Source organism: Cupressus sempervirens, chromosome 7 (assembly GCF_028749045.1).
Source record: "Cupressus sempervirens isolate cs-2001-9-10 chromosome 7, ASM2874904v1, whole genome shotgun sequence".
In the NCBI taxonomy this organism is placed as follows: domain Eukaryota; kingdom Viridiplantae; phylum Streptophyta; class Pinopsida; order Cupressales; family Cupressaceae; genus Cupressus; species Cupressus sempervirens.
The window spans coordinates 872,312,297-872,331,228 of NC_143124.1; the positions used below are offsets into that span (position 1 = coordinate 872,312,297).

The 18,932-nt window shown below is 34.4% G+C and overlaps 1 protein-coding gene across 1 annotated transcript in view; it reads left to right on the forward strand.

The window, feature by feature from the left end:
• Positions 1-18,932, forward strand: part of LOC149550229 (Insulinase (Peptidase family M16) family protein) — a 245,853-nt gene that overhangs the window by 165,684 nt on the left and 61,237 nt on the right. The window contains exon 12 of the mRNA XM_089793326.1: positions 5,051-5,430. Within this exon, the coding sequence (XP_089649452.1) occupies positions 5,051-5,430 (380 nt within the window). The remainder of the gene's footprint in view (positions 1-5,050; positions 5,431-18,932) is intronic.

The window sequence follows — 18,932 nt, forward strand, 5'->3', positions numbered from 1 at the left end:
AGTCAGTATTGTGTTAGCAAAGGCTATAGATGCAACGGGATGAATGTGAAAGTGATGTGGCAGATCAATATTGTTGTATTAGTTGTTTGAGTTTTGTTCTGTAGTCGTTAGGAGACGACTTTTCTTTTTGGGGGGGATGATGTCATCAGTAGAAATTTTGTATGTGTCGATGGGTCCCTTCGGAAAGGAAATTGTGTATCAAGGTTCTTGTTATGTAGCCGACGGGTCCCTTCGGAAGGGTTTTTGTTATGTAGCGACATGTATGTGGCCAACGGACTCCTTCGGGAAAGTTCTTCAGAAAGTATTTATAACCCTTCGGGAAGCATTGTATTCATCTTATCATTCAAGCATAATGTACTATTTGGCATATGTGAATAATAATAAGAAGTTTTGCTATTCATATCTATTGTTTGTGCGTTGATTTCTTTACTTAGTACGGTAAACAGAATCAGAGGTTTAGGTTTGAATAGTCAACTTTGCTACAAACAAGGATCTTTTCTTGTAATCGTGGGATGAAGAAGAAGACAATTGCCACTGCAAATGTGGAATATTATGCAATTGCGGATTTTTTTTTGTTTGCATATAATAAGTTCGCTATCTGAGTGTGGGGTCATAGGGATGTCTAGATCTCCTTAGTACCTTGCAAAGAAAGCTGCACGATTTTTAAAGAAAAATTGGGACAGGGTGGGGATGTTTGCCCCATCCAGTTGTCCTCAAAATGTTCCATGTACTTGCAAATTTGAAATGGCCAAAAAAACCTTGGGATATGTTCTTAGGGAACAGTCTTATAAACTTGTCAGTAATGAATTTTGGCAGCTTCTGTCTCATAGAATTTTGTTGTCTTCCTTGATGTAACTGCAACAGTTGAATCCTCCTAAGTGTTGCCCAAGATGTTATACTCTTCCTACATTGCTGGACGTGTCTGCATTTTAACTGTTACTTTTGTTGGGTCATTTCAGATGTTAGTGTAGTCCCTTTGTTCCTGTTAAATTCCCTGCCACGGTGTCCTTGTTTTGCTGCCTTCTAATATCAATTCTCTTATATTGATTATTTCTCTTTTATGCTTCTTTTTCCTCTCTAGTGAGGAAGATGTAATGCTGTCTCAAAATAAATACTTTAATTTAGGAGGGCTTCGTTGATATCATTGACTTGGTACACTTATCTGCTGAAACATCCAACCCAACTTGATTGGTAAAATATGTACTTCTTTCCTCTGGAAGGGAAAGTTTCCCAGCAAGTTCAACTGACTTCTCTTGTGAGTGGCAAGGTACACATGAAAGTTGTTAATCTCTTAGTTCATTCTGGAGTTAACTTTTCTTACATCTTGGCCGCAGCTTTGGCTTTGGCCCAAAAATTGTTTTGATGGGCATTTAAAGTTTGCATCCTGTTGCAGGTTTCCTTTATTTTTGTTGTTGTTTCACAAGTCTAGTGGGCTCTTTGATTACTTGGTATTGTTGTTGTTCATGTTTTGTTATACCACCTTGGTTGAGGTTTGATTTTGTTCTACCAATAGTAAATGCCGTAAATACACCAATATATGTTTGTAAAATCTAGTTTTTTATAGTTGTTTGAACATTGAATCTTTAATAAATCTTTCAGGTCTTCATTACTTTTGGTGGTGTCAGCCGAAATTTATACTAACTGATTCTTCTATACTGATGCTCGATTGTATTGTTGATATTGGTGGGTTTGAAATGGCTGACTTTTTACCATTAAAAGGTAAATAATGTTGAAATGGACCTAATAAGTCTCCAGCCATTGGATATATTCATTTTTGTTACGTTTCATCCTCATTTTATTAAACTCTATGGATTAATGCATTACTAAAGGTTTGAAATTTACACCACGTACTTTCACTATGTCACTATGTGATCATAATTGCTAAGTTATTTTAGTTCTACAAGGATATGTTTTCATTGTATATGTACTTCTCTTTCTACCAATGGGGACATTTTTGGGAGCATATTCATTTAGGGGATCTGATTCTCAATTGAATTATTTTAACATCAAAGATTAAAAAACAAATGATTGCAAGAGGAATTTATATTCAGATCAATTACCAACAACGAATAGTACACTTAAATGACAAGAATAACAGTTAATCATAGAGCTTTATTCTGTTCAAAGCTATAAATCTGTCTATTGGAAAAATTAAAAAAGGATCCAATGAACAAGGGCTTGGCATGTAGATAGCAACTACAAGTTCTTCCTGAAACCACCTATAAATAAGCAACAAATAAATATACATAGAGGCTGAAAATCAGGCTCTTCACTTATGTTTTTCTTTTGGATAGAATCTTTGAGCATTCCACAGCTTTCTAAAGCAAACTTCTCATTACTGAGCTGGAAACTAGCGCCATCTTGAAAGCCCTGACCAAATTCTTTTTCTTAGATCATCAAATACCGGTCAGAGGGACTGCACCCATATATTAATATCAAAATGTATTACATTGCCTTTTGGCCAACTATGGCCTGTTCGTATTTAGACTGTAAGAGATCGCTCCCACAATTAAACTTCTCACTGCTGAGCTGGAAACTAGTTCCATCTTAAAAGCCCACACTAGAGTATTATATCTATGTCAAAAAGTATTATGGTGAGCTGATGATGAAAGTATTATGAAGGTGGTGTCAGAAGTTGATTTTAAAAGATATCTTTATTATAGATATGTTCGTAAGTCCTGGTGGAATCATGGAACTCTTCTTCCAAGAATTATGGTAGATACTCAAATCTTATATCTTACAAATAGTGAACAAAACATGACAGTATCGTTAGATTTTGAGAGCTTTGTACAACATTATGTGTAATGCCCCCATTTTTGGCAGGTCTACGCAGTTGTTGTTTTTAGTAGGTCTATTTTTGGCAGTGCAGTGGGTGGCTTCAATAGTTAGTCGTCACTTGCAGTTAATAATTGCATGAGCTCTTATTTATTTATTAATTATTAAGTTGCATTATTATAATAATGTTAATATTATTACAATAATGACACTAAGTGATATTTCTAAAAAGTATGTTGGAAAGTTTCTAGTGTTGAGTTCTTTTGGGAAACTTCCACAATTTCTGAAGTGGAGTTTTTTAGGCAACTTTGGCCAACGAAGGATTATAAATGAGAGCTCATTTCATCGGGAAAAGCACGCTTGAAGATCTATTTGCATTTGTTGCCTTTGTGACTTTTTCCTGAGTTTTGAATTGTGTGCCGGCCCTTGCTGAAGTATAAGGGTTAAGTCTGAGAAACTCTTGGCAATTGTGCTAAAGTATACAATTGGCTAACATCTCCTACTGTAAATCTGTGGCTAAGGAGAATAATCTTGATTTCATATCTTATTTCTTGATTATCTGGTGAGGGTTTTACTGAAGTTCTGAGAACTGTTCTGAAGGTCGGTTCAGTGAATTGCTGCTATTGTATAGCAATTCGGAAAACTCTCCAACTGTTGTTTGCTGTGTCTTGGAAATTTTTTATTGATTCTACACTGAAATTGAGAATTAAAGTCGTATTACCATTATTCTGGTGTCTGCAAACTGGGAGACAAGTTTTCGAAGTAGAGAAGGGGCCGAGTTTCATCTGAAGGTGGCGTCCAGCAATAATCATTGCTTCCCGTATAGTTTCCTGAGCTGTACTTACTGTTTTGAAGAATTGGATGGTAATTACAATCAACTGGCAAACTGCTCCTGGCCATGTGAGAAATTCAGAGGTTGCGTTCAGTTTTTGGAGGTCAATTTGGGTGCATAATCATTGTGAAGGAGTCAGGTCTGCAACCACACCATCTGCGTCTTCATTGAAGGATCATTAGCATACGTGGTGACTTGGTGAAGCCTGCTGACTGCCTGTGGCATAGTACTGAATCCTGTATGTACACTGGTCTTTGGACATGCTCCCATCTTCAAGCTCATGCCGTTATATTTTAAAACCAGGTTCTTTCAATATTGTACTTTCTTGGTTTTGTGCAAACAATAATATAAATCATTGCATATTTCTATACTAATTCTGTTCAATATAATATTTGTCCAAAAGCAATTTTATTATCCAAATCCAAAGTCATAGAAATTGGAAAGCTTTATAAAAACAAGGGAAAATCGAATCTACATCTCAGAATCACAACAGAGATCAGTTAGTCTCTTTACATCATGCTTGTGTTGATCACCAAGCATGGCAAATCCGAAGAAATGGATCATTATAACTTATATAACTCAATTCCAAAAGCATTCAAGGAATACTTCCTTCATGATGAACTGCAATACTGTGAATGTTACTAATAGAAAATCTGTATACAGCTCAAAAATCAACAAGATTTTATGGTGATTGGGTTTTATGGATAGTGTGGGTCTTTTATAGTTCTACTTTGTTCATATGGATCGTCGGAATTCTATAATTCTACTTACTGTCAATCACTTTAGCTATGATGTCACTTTATGGCCTCAATGTGAAATTTAAATTGATTCAGAAGGCTCTTGTTGAAGACCTGTGTGGTCACTCTCTTCTTCCCCAAGGCTTTTGATTCCTTTTAGAGGCAAAATTGTTTCTCACTTTTTCTTCATTCCTTTGAGATATGTTTTCTGCTAATTACATCATTTTATCACAGAAAAAAAAAGCAAAATCGAAACTCCTTTAAGTTTATACGACAGTTCAGTTTCATTTTTTTGGATGTATGTAAAACCTCTATGTTGACTACTTCCTTCACAGTACATTGAATAAACCGAAAGTTTAACAATGAGAAAATCTGCACCACTTTAAAAAGTAACAGCTAGATTGAGGTTTAGAGTCTAGAATCTCACTATATTAATCTTACAGGATCATATTTATCCAATGCATGCTTAAAAGTATATTTTCAACGGTTGCTATCGTTTCACTAATGGGAGGCTGATAGATTGCCTGAATGCAGAAAATGAATTTCTATTTACATAATTCCCTAGAGATGTAATATGGCTTATTTGATCTATTGAAGTAAACTTTTCTATTGAATATAAGAACAGTAAACAATAGATTTACCAAATACTAGACATTGCTGAGTATATATTACTTACAGTTTAATATTATGTTGGTTCTTTACACAGATGTTCAATATGAACCATGGTTTGGTGCAGCCTACCGTATTGAAAGCATTCCATCTGCTCTTATGGAGAATTGGAAAGATCCCCACTTCATTGATCCAGAGCTACATTTGCCTGTAAAAAATGACTTCATTCCAAATGATTTTTCCCTTAGAGGTTCAAATATATCAGAAAACCTCAGAAATATGGAATGTCCAAGATGTGTCATTGATGACCCATTAATCAAAGTATGGTATAAATATGATGAGACATTTAAAGTTCCTCGTGCAAATACATACTTCTTAATGACATTGAAAGAGGCATACAAAAGTATAAGGGCCTGTGTACTCACTGAGCTGTATGTGAACCTTCTCAGGGATGCTCTCAATGCGACAATATATCAGGTAAGATGGACAAATTTGTTTCACATAACAATGGACTGCATTTTGAATTGACAATGTATTTAAAAGATATTCTTTTGGATGATTAGAGAACTGGAATACTATGTAGATCTGTTCAATGTTATTAATTTATTATACATAGAGAATGTAGGTTGAACGGCTTTTGGAGTGCTAGTTTAGACCATTTTTTAATTTTTTGCCATCAGAATCAAGTTTGTTGTCCTTTACAACAAAACTATATTTGGGCTCTTGTACCACATAAAGATGCAATTATTGCATTCCATATTTGTGATTAACGGTCCACCATATGCATGAAATTTTCATGTCATATGTGATGCCCAAGCCTTCAATTAATTAGTTGGTTTTACTATTGAGCATGGATGAAATTATTGGGACCATATGGTTCAACTAATACTTGTGGCTGGTGTGGGCTTCCTTAAATTTGCACCGATGGAAGCTGCCGAATAAGAGCAAAGAGTTTTGAGTCTTTCCTTAAACGAGCTCTAAATTTTTAGTGTACATTGTTATATAATATAGATAGAATAGTGATATGGCCATCTCTGTTAAGTTTTCAGATTTTAGGGCAGAGAAGAGGTATAGTGCAACAGTGGTGAATAATTACTTGCACATTATGTTTTGGTGTGTTCCTTATTCACCACCCAACACACACACACACACACACATATATGAGATGAAGAGGTGCGTCTTCCAAAAGACATGACACTTAAAATGGGGCCAATTAAGCTTTCCCATTTAATTGAATTATCATATAATAAAATAATATATTTCATATTATTATTACTATATTGCCATTAAATATGTAGCCACTCTTGGCTTACATTTGCATATCAAATTATTTATTGTTGATCTTTGCCATAAAGGCCACAAATATTAACACTCCCTCTTGGACTTGAGAATAAGGTCAACCAATAAGTCTCAAGTCTATAAAAGACCTCAACTTCTCTATCTTCACAATTGGTAGAGGTACCAAAAACATAACTTCAATAGATCTCAAATCTATTTTATATATCCCATACATCATCTCATGATGTAAAAATCATACAAATCTCAAAAGATCTCAAAGTCATCATCATATACTCTTAAGTATTAGTCTCTTGAGTTTGATTGACTCAACCGATATCAAATCCATGATATCAAAAGCATTGGCCAAATATCAAGTCCATGATATTCACTAAATGCTCCGAGTGATGGCTTCCCGACATCAAGTCCATGATGTCACCATGTACTCAACCTATGGATCCAAGATCCATGAGTCACAAGGACTCAATTGACATCAAATCCATGATGTCACCCGTATTGGTATTTGAACATTAAGTCCACCAAGTACTAAATTCGACATCAAGTCCATGATGTCACCTGTACTGGTATCCAGACATTAAGTCTACCAAGTACTAAATTCGACATCAAATCCCTGATGTCACCCGTACTAGTATCCGAACATTAAGACCACCAAGTACTAAATCCGACATCAAATCCATGATGAATTTAGCCGCATATGCATACAAACAATATAGTCTATGCTATATTCACATATCAAAGAAACTATCATGCAAAATATCCAGATATCTCAATTATAGACTCAACTATATAAAGTAGGTTAGTCTTTGCTATAACATAGCCAATGATCATAACAAACACAACTAATAGTGTAGGCTAGGCTAAATATAGTCTTGGCTAAATACATAGCCCATTACAATATATATAAAATAAATGCTTATACATATGAATCCCCAAAGGAGGAGTTTATAATGCAAAATTAGGTGAAAGTAGGCCCATATATAAACTCCCTCTTAAGTTTGAGCATCTCTAAGGTGGATTCAATCCATGTATGCAAGTTCTCAATTTATCCATGATTGTATTTAAGTCGGACCAAATTGAAGTAATAGGGGTCCATGACACTTAATGTGATCTACTCCCTTAGTGAAGAGTTTACAAGTTTCCTATCCGCTCCCTCTGAAGTTTAGGTTTAACTACTTTTGGTAGGACTCCCTCTCAATGTGTACACTGTAAGGTCCCCTCTCATTATCTAGCCAAAGTTTATAGATAACTTCTTAGGGGGTTATGAGTCATTATCAAACCATGATAATTTTTTGTTTATGTCACTTAGTCTAGATTTATCTCAGAATTAATGGTTTATACAACCAGTTTTAATTCTTGAACTCACACTCAGAAATGAATATAATGTAATATTCCCTATTGATGTTCAACCTTAAACAGAAAACTATTCTGCTATGTTTAGAATGCACTTGGAAATGTTCGAATGCTCCTAGAAATGATTCCCTTTGACATTTGGCGGCTTCCTTTGTGCACTTTGATATCAATCCTCCTTTTCCTGCAAGAACATTCTCGGAGGAAAAGATCAAGGAACATAGCTCTTATGTATAGAAATACAATAACTTTGAAAGAGGTTTATTGCATTAGGAATACAATACTTAGAATGTTAATGTTATTAATTTAATAACAAATATATCTATTTTCTTTATATAAATAACATCATAAGGGAACTCTTCATTTTACATGTATTCAATAATTCTCCATCTTATACACATAAATGTAATAAATCAAAATAATAATTATGAACTAACCTTATTATGTCTTACTTTTAGTATGTTCCCCAATCTTAATAAGATATTAATAAATAGTTGTTCATACCTTCCAATACAACTTTGACTAGTGGGGCACAACCTTTATGACTTGGATACACCATTCGGCTTCTATGAATTAAATCAATATTTGACTCCTTAAACATATTCCAATGCCCTTACCTACATTTTAGGCGCAAATAAATGTGACTTGGATCCCTACAAGTGACATGACCGATGGAATGTTCGTTAGATCACACAGTCCTCTTATAAGGCATCGCACAATCCTTATCTTACAAGGCAATTTGTAAATAAATTGATTCATTTAATTGGCCTTGCTCAGTAACTGCACTTAGTTCACTCTCCAATATATATCATTTACCTTTGTCAATGTTCTAAGCCAACACAAATGTGCATTGTGTATATGTGCAATGAGTCATTCGTTTAGGGATTGGCAGAGGCCTTACATGCTCAGACTATATGTTCACCTTGTTGTTCGAAATCTTTACTGCTATCATCAGCACCTAAAGCATGCACAGGTTCCCTACCTATGTGCACAACACTGTTAATTTGTAATTGCATAGTGTACATCATTATTTTGGTATCGTAGGGTATATTCTAGTATCAAAGACATTGTTTGGAGGCCATTCACTGTGTCCTTGATTAAACACAACAAAATATACATGCATGATTTGAGGATTCTCCAAATATTTCCGAATGCCGTGTATTGTGTATAGACTGCGTGTGAATGCCAACAACTTTAACAAACTCCTCACGCTGGTTGTAAAATGCCCATCATCAACAAGTTGAGAACTTATAAGCTCTACAGTCTTCTTACCTTGGCTACTAGCAACATGTGAAGGGTCAAACATTTCTGGCCTACCCTGTTTCTATGGTTCCAAGTAATATTTGATGCAATTGTGCTTCTTACAAGCTGAGTGAGGCCACTATAATTCAGAGTCTTCCACTTCGTTATCATACGCTGTGTGTCCCATGCTATTATTAGGTGAGTGTACATCATGAGCAGTTCGATGTGAATCACGGTGATAGAAGAGAGTTTTTCTATCATTTTGATGCCGACTATTTAAAGCTTGGATCAATTAGCAATGATTATGAGAGACTCTATGCGTAGGCCTAAATTCCATAGCTTCTTGCGATTGTAGATAGATCATAAGAAGCTATGGAAGCTATTATCCTCTTGTCACTGTACGATTCTGCCCATGAATTTGAATGGATCTACCTTCAAGCAGTTAAGCTTCCCACGAAGGAATCCGCTTTGATACCATGTTACGTTTTTAGATTTAGGGTAGAGAAGAGGTATAGTGCAACAGTGGTGAATAATTACTTGCACATTATGTTTTGGTGTGTTCCTTATTCACCACCCAACACACACACACACACACACACACACACACACACATATATGAGATGAAGAGGTGCATTTTCCAAAAGACATGACACTTCAATTGGTCCAATTAAGCTTTCCCACTTTATTGAATTACCATATAATAAAAATAATATATTTCATATTTTTATTGTTATATTGCCATTAAATATGTAGCCACTCGTGGCTTACATTCGCATATCAAATTGTTTATTGTTGATCTTTGTCGTAAAGGCCACAAACATTAACAATCTCTTTCCTGCACAGAAAAAGGCAAAGGTGTGAAGAATCTTAACATTCTTCATGTAGTTTATTGTTGAGTTACCGAGTTTGTACCTTGGACCCTTGAACTAGATCCAGGTGCGAGCTAGGTTTGGGTTTGTGAAATGGTTTGTGGTGGGTCCGGGAAGGGTCTGTGTTCAGTCTTGTGGGCCCATGAACCCCTGAGGACCCACATGGTTGGGCACAGACCCTGCCTAGACTCGGCATGAACTCGGGCAGACCTAGCAAGGACTTGTGCGGACCCTCTGCATGTAGCTCAAAAGGTTGGTCCAAAACCATTAAAAAAACATTTTGTTTTTAATCTACCCCTAAAATGGCTCATTATGAAGCCTCCAAAAACACCTTTTTTCACATCTTCTCTCACATTTTGCTCTCGCCATCTTGTTAGTTTGAAATGAGGTGATTTTATTCAATTGTGGAGTTCCAATTACCTTCCACAAAGCAGATTTGATATTTCAAGTATTGAAAATTTTAATGTTTATCTATTGCATTTGGCATTGATCAATGATCAATCATCATAGATTCCTACTATGATATGATTTAGTTATATATTTTCTTTTCTTTTGTACACATAACATGAACCCATACAAACCATAATAAAAAATTCATTAACCCACATATCGAGTTCTCGTATTCGAATCTGTCCTCAAACCGGAACTGGTAACTTTGGTTTATTGTAATATTTGCATATAGTGCTAATTTATGCTATTATGTGCACATTGTAGTCTATTTCCATGATAATTACACAAGCCAAAGATGTGATTACATTCTTGTAGACAGAAGTGGTGAAAATAGGATATCTTGATCTTTAGCTTTTGGTATGCTTATATTCTTAGCTAGTTACTATGTACCTATGTTCTTGGTGACCATTTCTGTTTATAAAAAATAATATACTATAATAGGGGAAAATCTGTTTATATCTTAGCCTGAGGATCGATTTAACAACATTGATTTTGGATTTATACCAGCCAGAACTTCAGAAAGAGCAAAGAATTACTCATTTGATTAAGAAAATTTCATAGATTTTCATTTTTTCCTAAAACATGTGTCACCAATTTCAAGAAAATCAATGTTTCCTTTGACTGAAAACCAATAACCAGCTAGGGTTGAAACCAGACTAATTGTAGAGGATTTCCATTCTCGACAATCCCAAGAACTTTGAAAGTTCGTTTTGACAACATTTTTATATGTCTGCGATTTCAGAATTAGAGAATGTGTAATGTCCCCATTCCGTCGGCATTAGAGTTTTAGGGATTAACCTATTATTGTGATCCTCATAGGCTAATTATTGTGGATAGAGGGTGTTTTGTGGCAGTGGCTTGGTTTGGGAGGGTCTTATCTTCTCCACATCTTAGTAAGCTACAAGTTGGTTTTCGTTTGGCTCAGCTTGGACTTTGTTTAGGCTTAATTTTGTGTACTTACTATTTGTGGTAAGTTGGTGTTGATCGAGATGGACCCTATCTATTTTTGGAAAGTGCATTTGGTCACATGGGGAAATAATAGGTATGACTCCTATTTTAGACAACAAATTTAAATGATGAGTATTTTGGGAGTTATTATGTTTTTAGTGGCCAAATTATTATTAAATAATTAAATGGCTATTTATAAAGTTATAATTTAACTTTATAATTTCACTAAAGCTGAAGATTGAGTTATCATTGGAATGTTGCCAAAAGAGTTAAGTTGGAAAGTTTCAAGAGTTGAGTTCTTTGGGAAATTTTCACAATTTCAGAAGTTGAGTTCTTTTGGAAACTTTTGTATAAATATGAACTCATTTCATTGAGAAAAACATGCTTGATTATTTTTTTGCTTTTGATGCCTTTGTGGTTTTTTTTGAGGTTCTGATTTTTATGGCCCTTGCTGAAGTATAACGGTTTAAAAATTCTGAGAATTGCATTTGCAATTTAGTTGCTGAGGTATAATGAAGATTGCCTAACTTCTCTACTGTTCATTACTGTAGCTGAGAAGTGATAAACGTTGAAGGTTTGATATTGGAAGTTGCATTCAGTTCAATGCTGATTTATGTTGAATTGAATCATATATTAACTCTGACTTAGAGTGTCTTCTTATTTCTTTGTGCTAAGAAGGCGATATTTGTGTTGGAAAAAATAGTGTGGATCTGCATTGTTGGCATTAACGTTTTCCAGCAAATTGGCATTTCTTTGGTGTCTGATTATCTGCATTTAGGGGCTGCACATCATGCGGTTTTGCTAGGATATTGCGTGATCGGAAACTACCTCCGTGGGTCTTTTATATCTCAGTTACTTTTGGCACCATTGCTGGCACCTTCAGGCTGCAACATTATTTATATTCTGGGCGTCTAGGAAGTCCTTGGTTAGAGTGGGAATAAAGTGCATGTTCTGCAAATTCTGGGCGTGTGAGTTTAGCACCTGTAGACATCATTATTGGTCACCTATGTCAACTCTTGCAATATATTTGGGCAGCATTTCAGTTTGGCAATATTGGATGCTAACCTGGGTAGTTCAGTGAAGTCCTTGACATACAGTTATCTGCAACTTTCCTTGGGCTGCAATTTGAAGCTAGACTCCATTGGTTACAAGTCTATGATTACAGATTCAGGTCACTCCAATTTCCTTGTACATGTGGTAGTGAAATTTGAATAAGAATTTGCTAATTGTTCATTCCTTCGTCTTTAGCATGTTGTTTGAATTTAGCATAGCTCTCATTTACATTTATACATTTTTGTGAAAAAGCAGTAAGTATAAGCAAACAGGAAGATATATACATTTTGCAAATTATTTGCATAGGGTTGGATTGGTTATGACTCATTTCTGGGCTATTAAGATTGATGGCCAAGTGTTTGACAAAATGTTAAACAATTGAATTATAATAGAATTTGGTATTGTTGAAGTTATAACTGGTTGGGGTTATTACAGAATGCGAGGCCTAACCCCCATTTTATGAACTTGGAGAAAGAGTATCCCATCAGAAAAACGTCCCTATATAACATTGAAAAACAATTTATGTTTCCCAAGCCTAGGCATCTCATTTGGAGACACACTTTATGAAATATTAATCACGTGAGTTTAATATTGAAAAGTCACTTTTAACACTTAACTAAAAAATAATGCCCATTTTCTTATAGAAACAAGCCAAGGCACCAGAATGGAGAATTAAACATGCCAGAGTCAACTAAAGCGAAGAGATGATTACTGGTATTGACAAAAGCACATATTATAAATATCAGTGTTCTTTGAGGCCCAAAGAGAAAAGTTATAGTAATACCCATAAAGATTGTGGCCATGAAGCCACTTACTATATATGGTAGGGTTCCAAGATCCAAAGATAACAAACATAGACTGACTTAGAAAATTTTGTGCTATGCAAACACTTACTCTAAATAGTAGTGTTCTCAGATGATCGAAGAGAACACACCTAAAAAAACCCAGAAAGATCAATTCCATGTAAGTATTTACCATAAATAGCAATTTTTGTCAATATCCATTGAAATTGAGAAGTAAGCTCACCAAGAGCAATGGAAGCCTGTTAGTGCATTTGCTGCTGGTAATAATTGCAAAGTCTTCAGGAATAATTAATATTTGATTATGTGTTAAGTAGTGTCTGTTAATGAAGAAAGTTAGAACGCGACGGTTGAGTCGCAACCCTTCAGATACTATATGTACATTCTCCTGAACGGGACAGGATATCTTTAGAATTCTTGAGAGCATTGGTATATGATGTACTTGTTAATTCTGTAACTCTGACATCATACTGGTCTAAATCTGCAGATCGTACAGATCTGATAATGCATGAAATCCCTTAAATGAACAAGCCTATATATAATTGTCAATTCCTTTGTAGTGATCGGCATCTCCTTGGGGCAATCTTGTTAAAGACTAATTTGATAAACATGGTTAATTTTATTGCTAACTAAATGTCATTCTCAATAGATGTTGATTTCAAGAATGCAATTAAGGCCGACCTAGAGAGGGACGTGTCCTTTCTAAGGACATGCCCCTTGGTTGTTATATTTATGTGGGGTGTGAATGTGGATAAAGGACACACATTGAAACATAAGTCTGCTCCTTTAGGATTTATTGCCTCAAAAGATTTATATCAGAAATAAGTATTTATTGCAGAATTATATATTATATCAAGAACATTTGATATACAGTCTGGTACAATCAAAAGACTATCTTCATCAAGGTTAAAAGTATTATATCAGAATTGTTTCTTTAGAATTTGCAGAAACCTTACATGGTATTAGAGCTCTGTAAGTCGAAACTAGGCTCTGCAAATTGACAATCAGATTAAAAATGTTTAGCAACATCCTTCTACCTTTGATGGCTAGCGCAGTCAGACTTGAAGACAGGTTTGATGGAAAAGAACACTTCATTGCTTGGAAATTAAGAATTATGATGATTCTTGTAGACAATGATGTAATACAGTTTGTTGATAAGGAATTCAGACAATCTGATATTGATCCTCATAAAACTATTTGGATTAAAGGAAACAGGAAAGCCATGCAATTTATATTAGACGGAGTTAAAAATGAAATAGTACCTATGCCAATGAAACATCAGACAACATTTAATATGATGAGTGCATTATTAAATGCATATGAGGTTAACAATGCAACTAGAACCCTTCCACTAAAAAGGCAACGAAGATAAGGAATGGAGAATCTATGAATTCATATTTCCTAAGGGTGGCTAGTCTAAGAGATGAACTTGCAAGTGTAGGGACCATAATTGAAGACAAAGAGCTATCACTTACAGCTATAAATGGGTTACCTAATTCATGGAAAACATTCTCGCAAGGAGTGAGTGCTAGAGACAAACTTCCATACTTCAATAGACTTAAAGGAGATTGCCTTCAAGAAGAATCTAGGCAACTCAAGAAAGGAGGGAAATTAAAAACTGAAGATGAAGAACATCACGTGTAAACACAAATTCCAATAAAGGTAAGAAGAAGTACTTCAAGAAGAAGAAGGGTGATCAAAGAAATGACAAACCTAAGAGATTTATCCAAAATAAAATGCTTCAAATGTGAAAAATTTTGTACACTATAAATCTACTTGCCCTGAGAATACAAAGCAACTTGTAAACTATACAAATTTAACAAAGAAAGCAGAAAACTATGATCTTGAGAAATGTGTATTGTATTCAACGCTATCAAATGAAGTATCAAGCAAAGCATGGGTAATTGATAGTGGATCATCTTGACACATTAAAGGATACAAAAAAGTACTAGACTCAATATCAGAAGAAGTTAATGACAAAGTTACCTCAGGTGATAATTCCACTGATTCTATCAAAGGAATTGGGAACTGCACCTTGAAACTGAAGTCGGGTATTTCTCTTCATCTCAAAAGAGTATTCTATGTACTAGGTTTCAAGAGGAATCTGATTTCTGTTACAACACTTGAAGATGATGGACATAAGGTTGCATTCATGGAGGGTAAAGTAATGACTTGGTCTAAAAACCCTTCATTTAAGAAATCAAATTTGATTGGTCAAAGAAAGGGATACTTGTGTGAATTAAATATAGAACCTATTCAAGCTGTTGATATAAACGAAATGTGGCATAGAAAGTTAGGATATCTAAACTTCAAAGCCTTATTGACTATGGAAAGGATGGTTACTGGTTTACCTAAGTTGAATAAAGATCATTCGAGCATATGCAAAGGATGTGCTCTAGGTAAGAACACCAAAAGTCCATTTCAAGATAGTACTAGAAAAACTAACAATGTTTTAGAATTAGTTGACTCAGATTTATGTGGACCTATGTTTGTACCTTCTCTTGGAGGATTCTTGTATTATATACCTTTTATAGATGATTTCTCTAGGAAAACATGGATTTATTTCTTAAAATGTAAATAATTAGAAGAAATGTTTAAGAGATTTAAAGAATTCAAATCCTTAACTCAAAACCTATCAGGACACAAAATTAGAACTCTTAGGAGTGATAATGGAGGGGAATATACTTCAAACTTGTTTAAAGATTTTTGTAAAGAAGTACGAATTAAGAGGGAGTATATTGTTCTTTATAACCCACAACAAAATGGGGTAGTAGAAAGGAAGAATAGAACAATTATAGAAGCAACAAGAGCTATGATATTTGATCAAAATTTAGAATATTATCTTTGGGCAAAAGCCTTATGTACTATTGTCTATATTCAAAGCAAAAGTGCTATTGTCTATTTTCTAAGGTTAAACCAAATATAAGTCATCTTAGGATATTTGGGTGCTCAGTATACATACATGTCCCAAAAGAAAAGAGAACTAAGTTAGAACCCTCCGGGAGGAAAGGTATTTTTGTTGGGTATAGTGAAACATCTAAAGCATATAGAGTTTATGTACTTGGTCAGAAAAACATTGAACTTAGTAGGGATGTGATATTTGAAAATGATTTAGCATTCAAAAGAGCCCTAAGTTCTGAAAATCCTACACATATACCTAGTTCTGAAGAAAATCATGAATTTGAGTTTCAGAGGGAGAACATTGAAGAAATTGAAGGTTAAATTCAAAATCTTAATCTTGAGGAAACTCAATATCCTAAGAAAAGACCACTTTGGGCTATTAAGATTGTAGAGGAAGCATAGGACTTTGCTGCACCATCTGGAACCTTCAGAGAAAACAAAAGACCTAAAAGATTTTATAGCTATGCAACAAACATGAGAGATTTATCTAAATTAGAACCAACCAATGTTTTAGATGCTATTAAATATACAGTTTGGAAGGATGCTATGACGGAAGAATACTAATCCATTATTGAGAATGATGTTCGGGAAATTGTTCCAAGGCCTGAAGGAAAATCCGTTGTTTCTTCTAAGTGGATATTTAAAACTAAGCATGCTGCTGACGGTAGCATTGAAACATATAAAGCTAGATTCGCAGCCCGAGGTTTCTCTGAAAAGGAGGGAATTGATTATGAAGAAACCTTTGCTCTAGTTGCCAGATACACCTCTGCAAGAGCAGTCCTAGTTATTGCAGCATTGAAGGAATGGAAAGTACATCAGATGGATGTGAAAACAATATTTCTGAATGTAAAGATTATAGAAGAGGTATATTTGGAACAACCTGAAGGATTTGAAACTCATAATCCAAAAATCTTAGTTTGCATACTTAAGAAAGCTTTCCATGGGCTTAAATAGGCTCCGAGGGCATGGTATGAAAGAATCGATACATATCTCACCAGTTTAGTATTCTCTAAGAATGAAGGTGATCCAAATCTCTATTATAAAAGGAATAAAGATGATATGAAAATTTTGATACTATATGTTGATGGTTTACTAATAACAAGTGATGATCATCTTATAGATCAATGCAAGAACCACAAACCACATTATCAATGTGGGATAAATAAAAGAATATTCTCAAATAAAATAAAACAAATAAGTATATCCTAAAACTAGAGCAACTTCATTAAAACCTATGACTAATAATAAGTGTTGATTAATGAATAACAATGACTAGAATAGCTTTTACAATAGATTTAGGGACAATAATTTCAGTTAGTCTCATTATATTTGGCAATATGTGATTAAAAAATGCATCACAAATGACGTTGCATGGCCTGTGTATTGACTTGTAGAAAAAACTGGTACACTTACACTACTCTTGTGGATTGTATTTTTCTATTGAGGCAATCCATATATGAAGCCCTAGTTTGGATGCTTGTTGCATTGTGATTCCATACTTTTTATGTCTCATTGTTTCTTTAATGTGGTACAGTCTACCAAGCAAAATTTTCTTTTCTCCATTATTTTATTTGCCAAGTGTGTTGCTATTATTCATTTGGTCACTTAATCTGGAAGGGTAAATAGTCACTTTGTGGTCACATAAACAAGTACCTTTAATGATAACCTCCTTTGGTAATGTTCCTTTTAGTCGAATGTCTGATTTTAATATCTTTTGAGGCTTGGCAACTATGTTATTTTAAATCCAATAGGTATGAGACAGATAATTTTAAGATCATGTTGTTGTGATTAATGGGAGGACATACTGCCATTTGTAACATGTCTGTTTACAAGCTGTGGGGAGAGTTTATCTAAAATATCTTGGCAAAGGAATTTGAATTTGTGTCTGAATGGGTGGTGCCAATACATGAATGGTACATGATATATTTAGAAGCCAGGAAACCCTTTGAACAATCTACCGAGTTGTAATGTCCCCAATTTTAGATTAATCCAGTTTATTTAGCTGATCACAACTCTACATTAAAGCATCTGAACTCCTCTACGAAAAAAGGAATTGAGACAATGAATAGAATCCTAGATGTTTTCGGAAGTGTAATTCCTTTTGGAATTGCATGGACACCATATTTATTCTTGATGTGGCTACCCAGGTCTTGAAATCACTTCAATTACAGGTAAAGAAATTAGAGGCAAATCAGAATGACAAGTGCAAAATCATTCTGTGATCTTCCCATAGATGTGTTACATCAGATGAATTTTAAAAGAGATTAGGGATCTCTAGTGGACATCTATATTTTGTTTTCTTTTTTACTCAAGACTATTGCTCAACTGACTATTATAATAGTTGTGAAATTTGCTTGGAAAATTCTGACTTTTAGTGGACCATTGATATAGCTGGATGTTTATCTTCTACATTGATTAGCCATTTTCATTATCAATTTATGAAAGTTTTTTTTGATAGTTTTGCATTTTAATGCTATTATTTTTTAATTGTATCTAAACTGCATCAGTCTTCACAATTCTTATTAAGTATATCAAATAAAAAGGCATGGACAGGAGCTTTTAATGAAGGTAATGACCAGAAACTACTAGGAGATATAAACTTTTCTGAAAGCAATACTTAATATATGTGCTGCATATTGAGTTATTATGTTTTGTTTTAAACTCATGATCTATATTCTCTACTATTACTACTATAGGGTATTGCTATTTGTATCGTTGTCTGCTCTAAGCTCTTTATTTCTGAACATTATATTTCATTAATGAGCTTATAGTGAAAGCTGGAAAACTATTCGCTTCCATACTTATTAGTACTATGTATGTCATGTCATATTTGAAGTCGATGGTGCCATTAATGTTATAAACTTATAAGTTTTGAATTGTAGCTTGGAAGTTGACACTGAAAATTTTGTTTGTACAACAATGTTTTTTGTAGAATTCTAATGCGAGGAATACAGTTTGGTTTTCAATTTGAATACCTAAAGCAACTACAATGATCCCTGTTTTTGTGAAGCATTTTTTGTTTGGCACTGATATTATGAAGTATGAATGGGATGCTAAATACATATGTTATTAA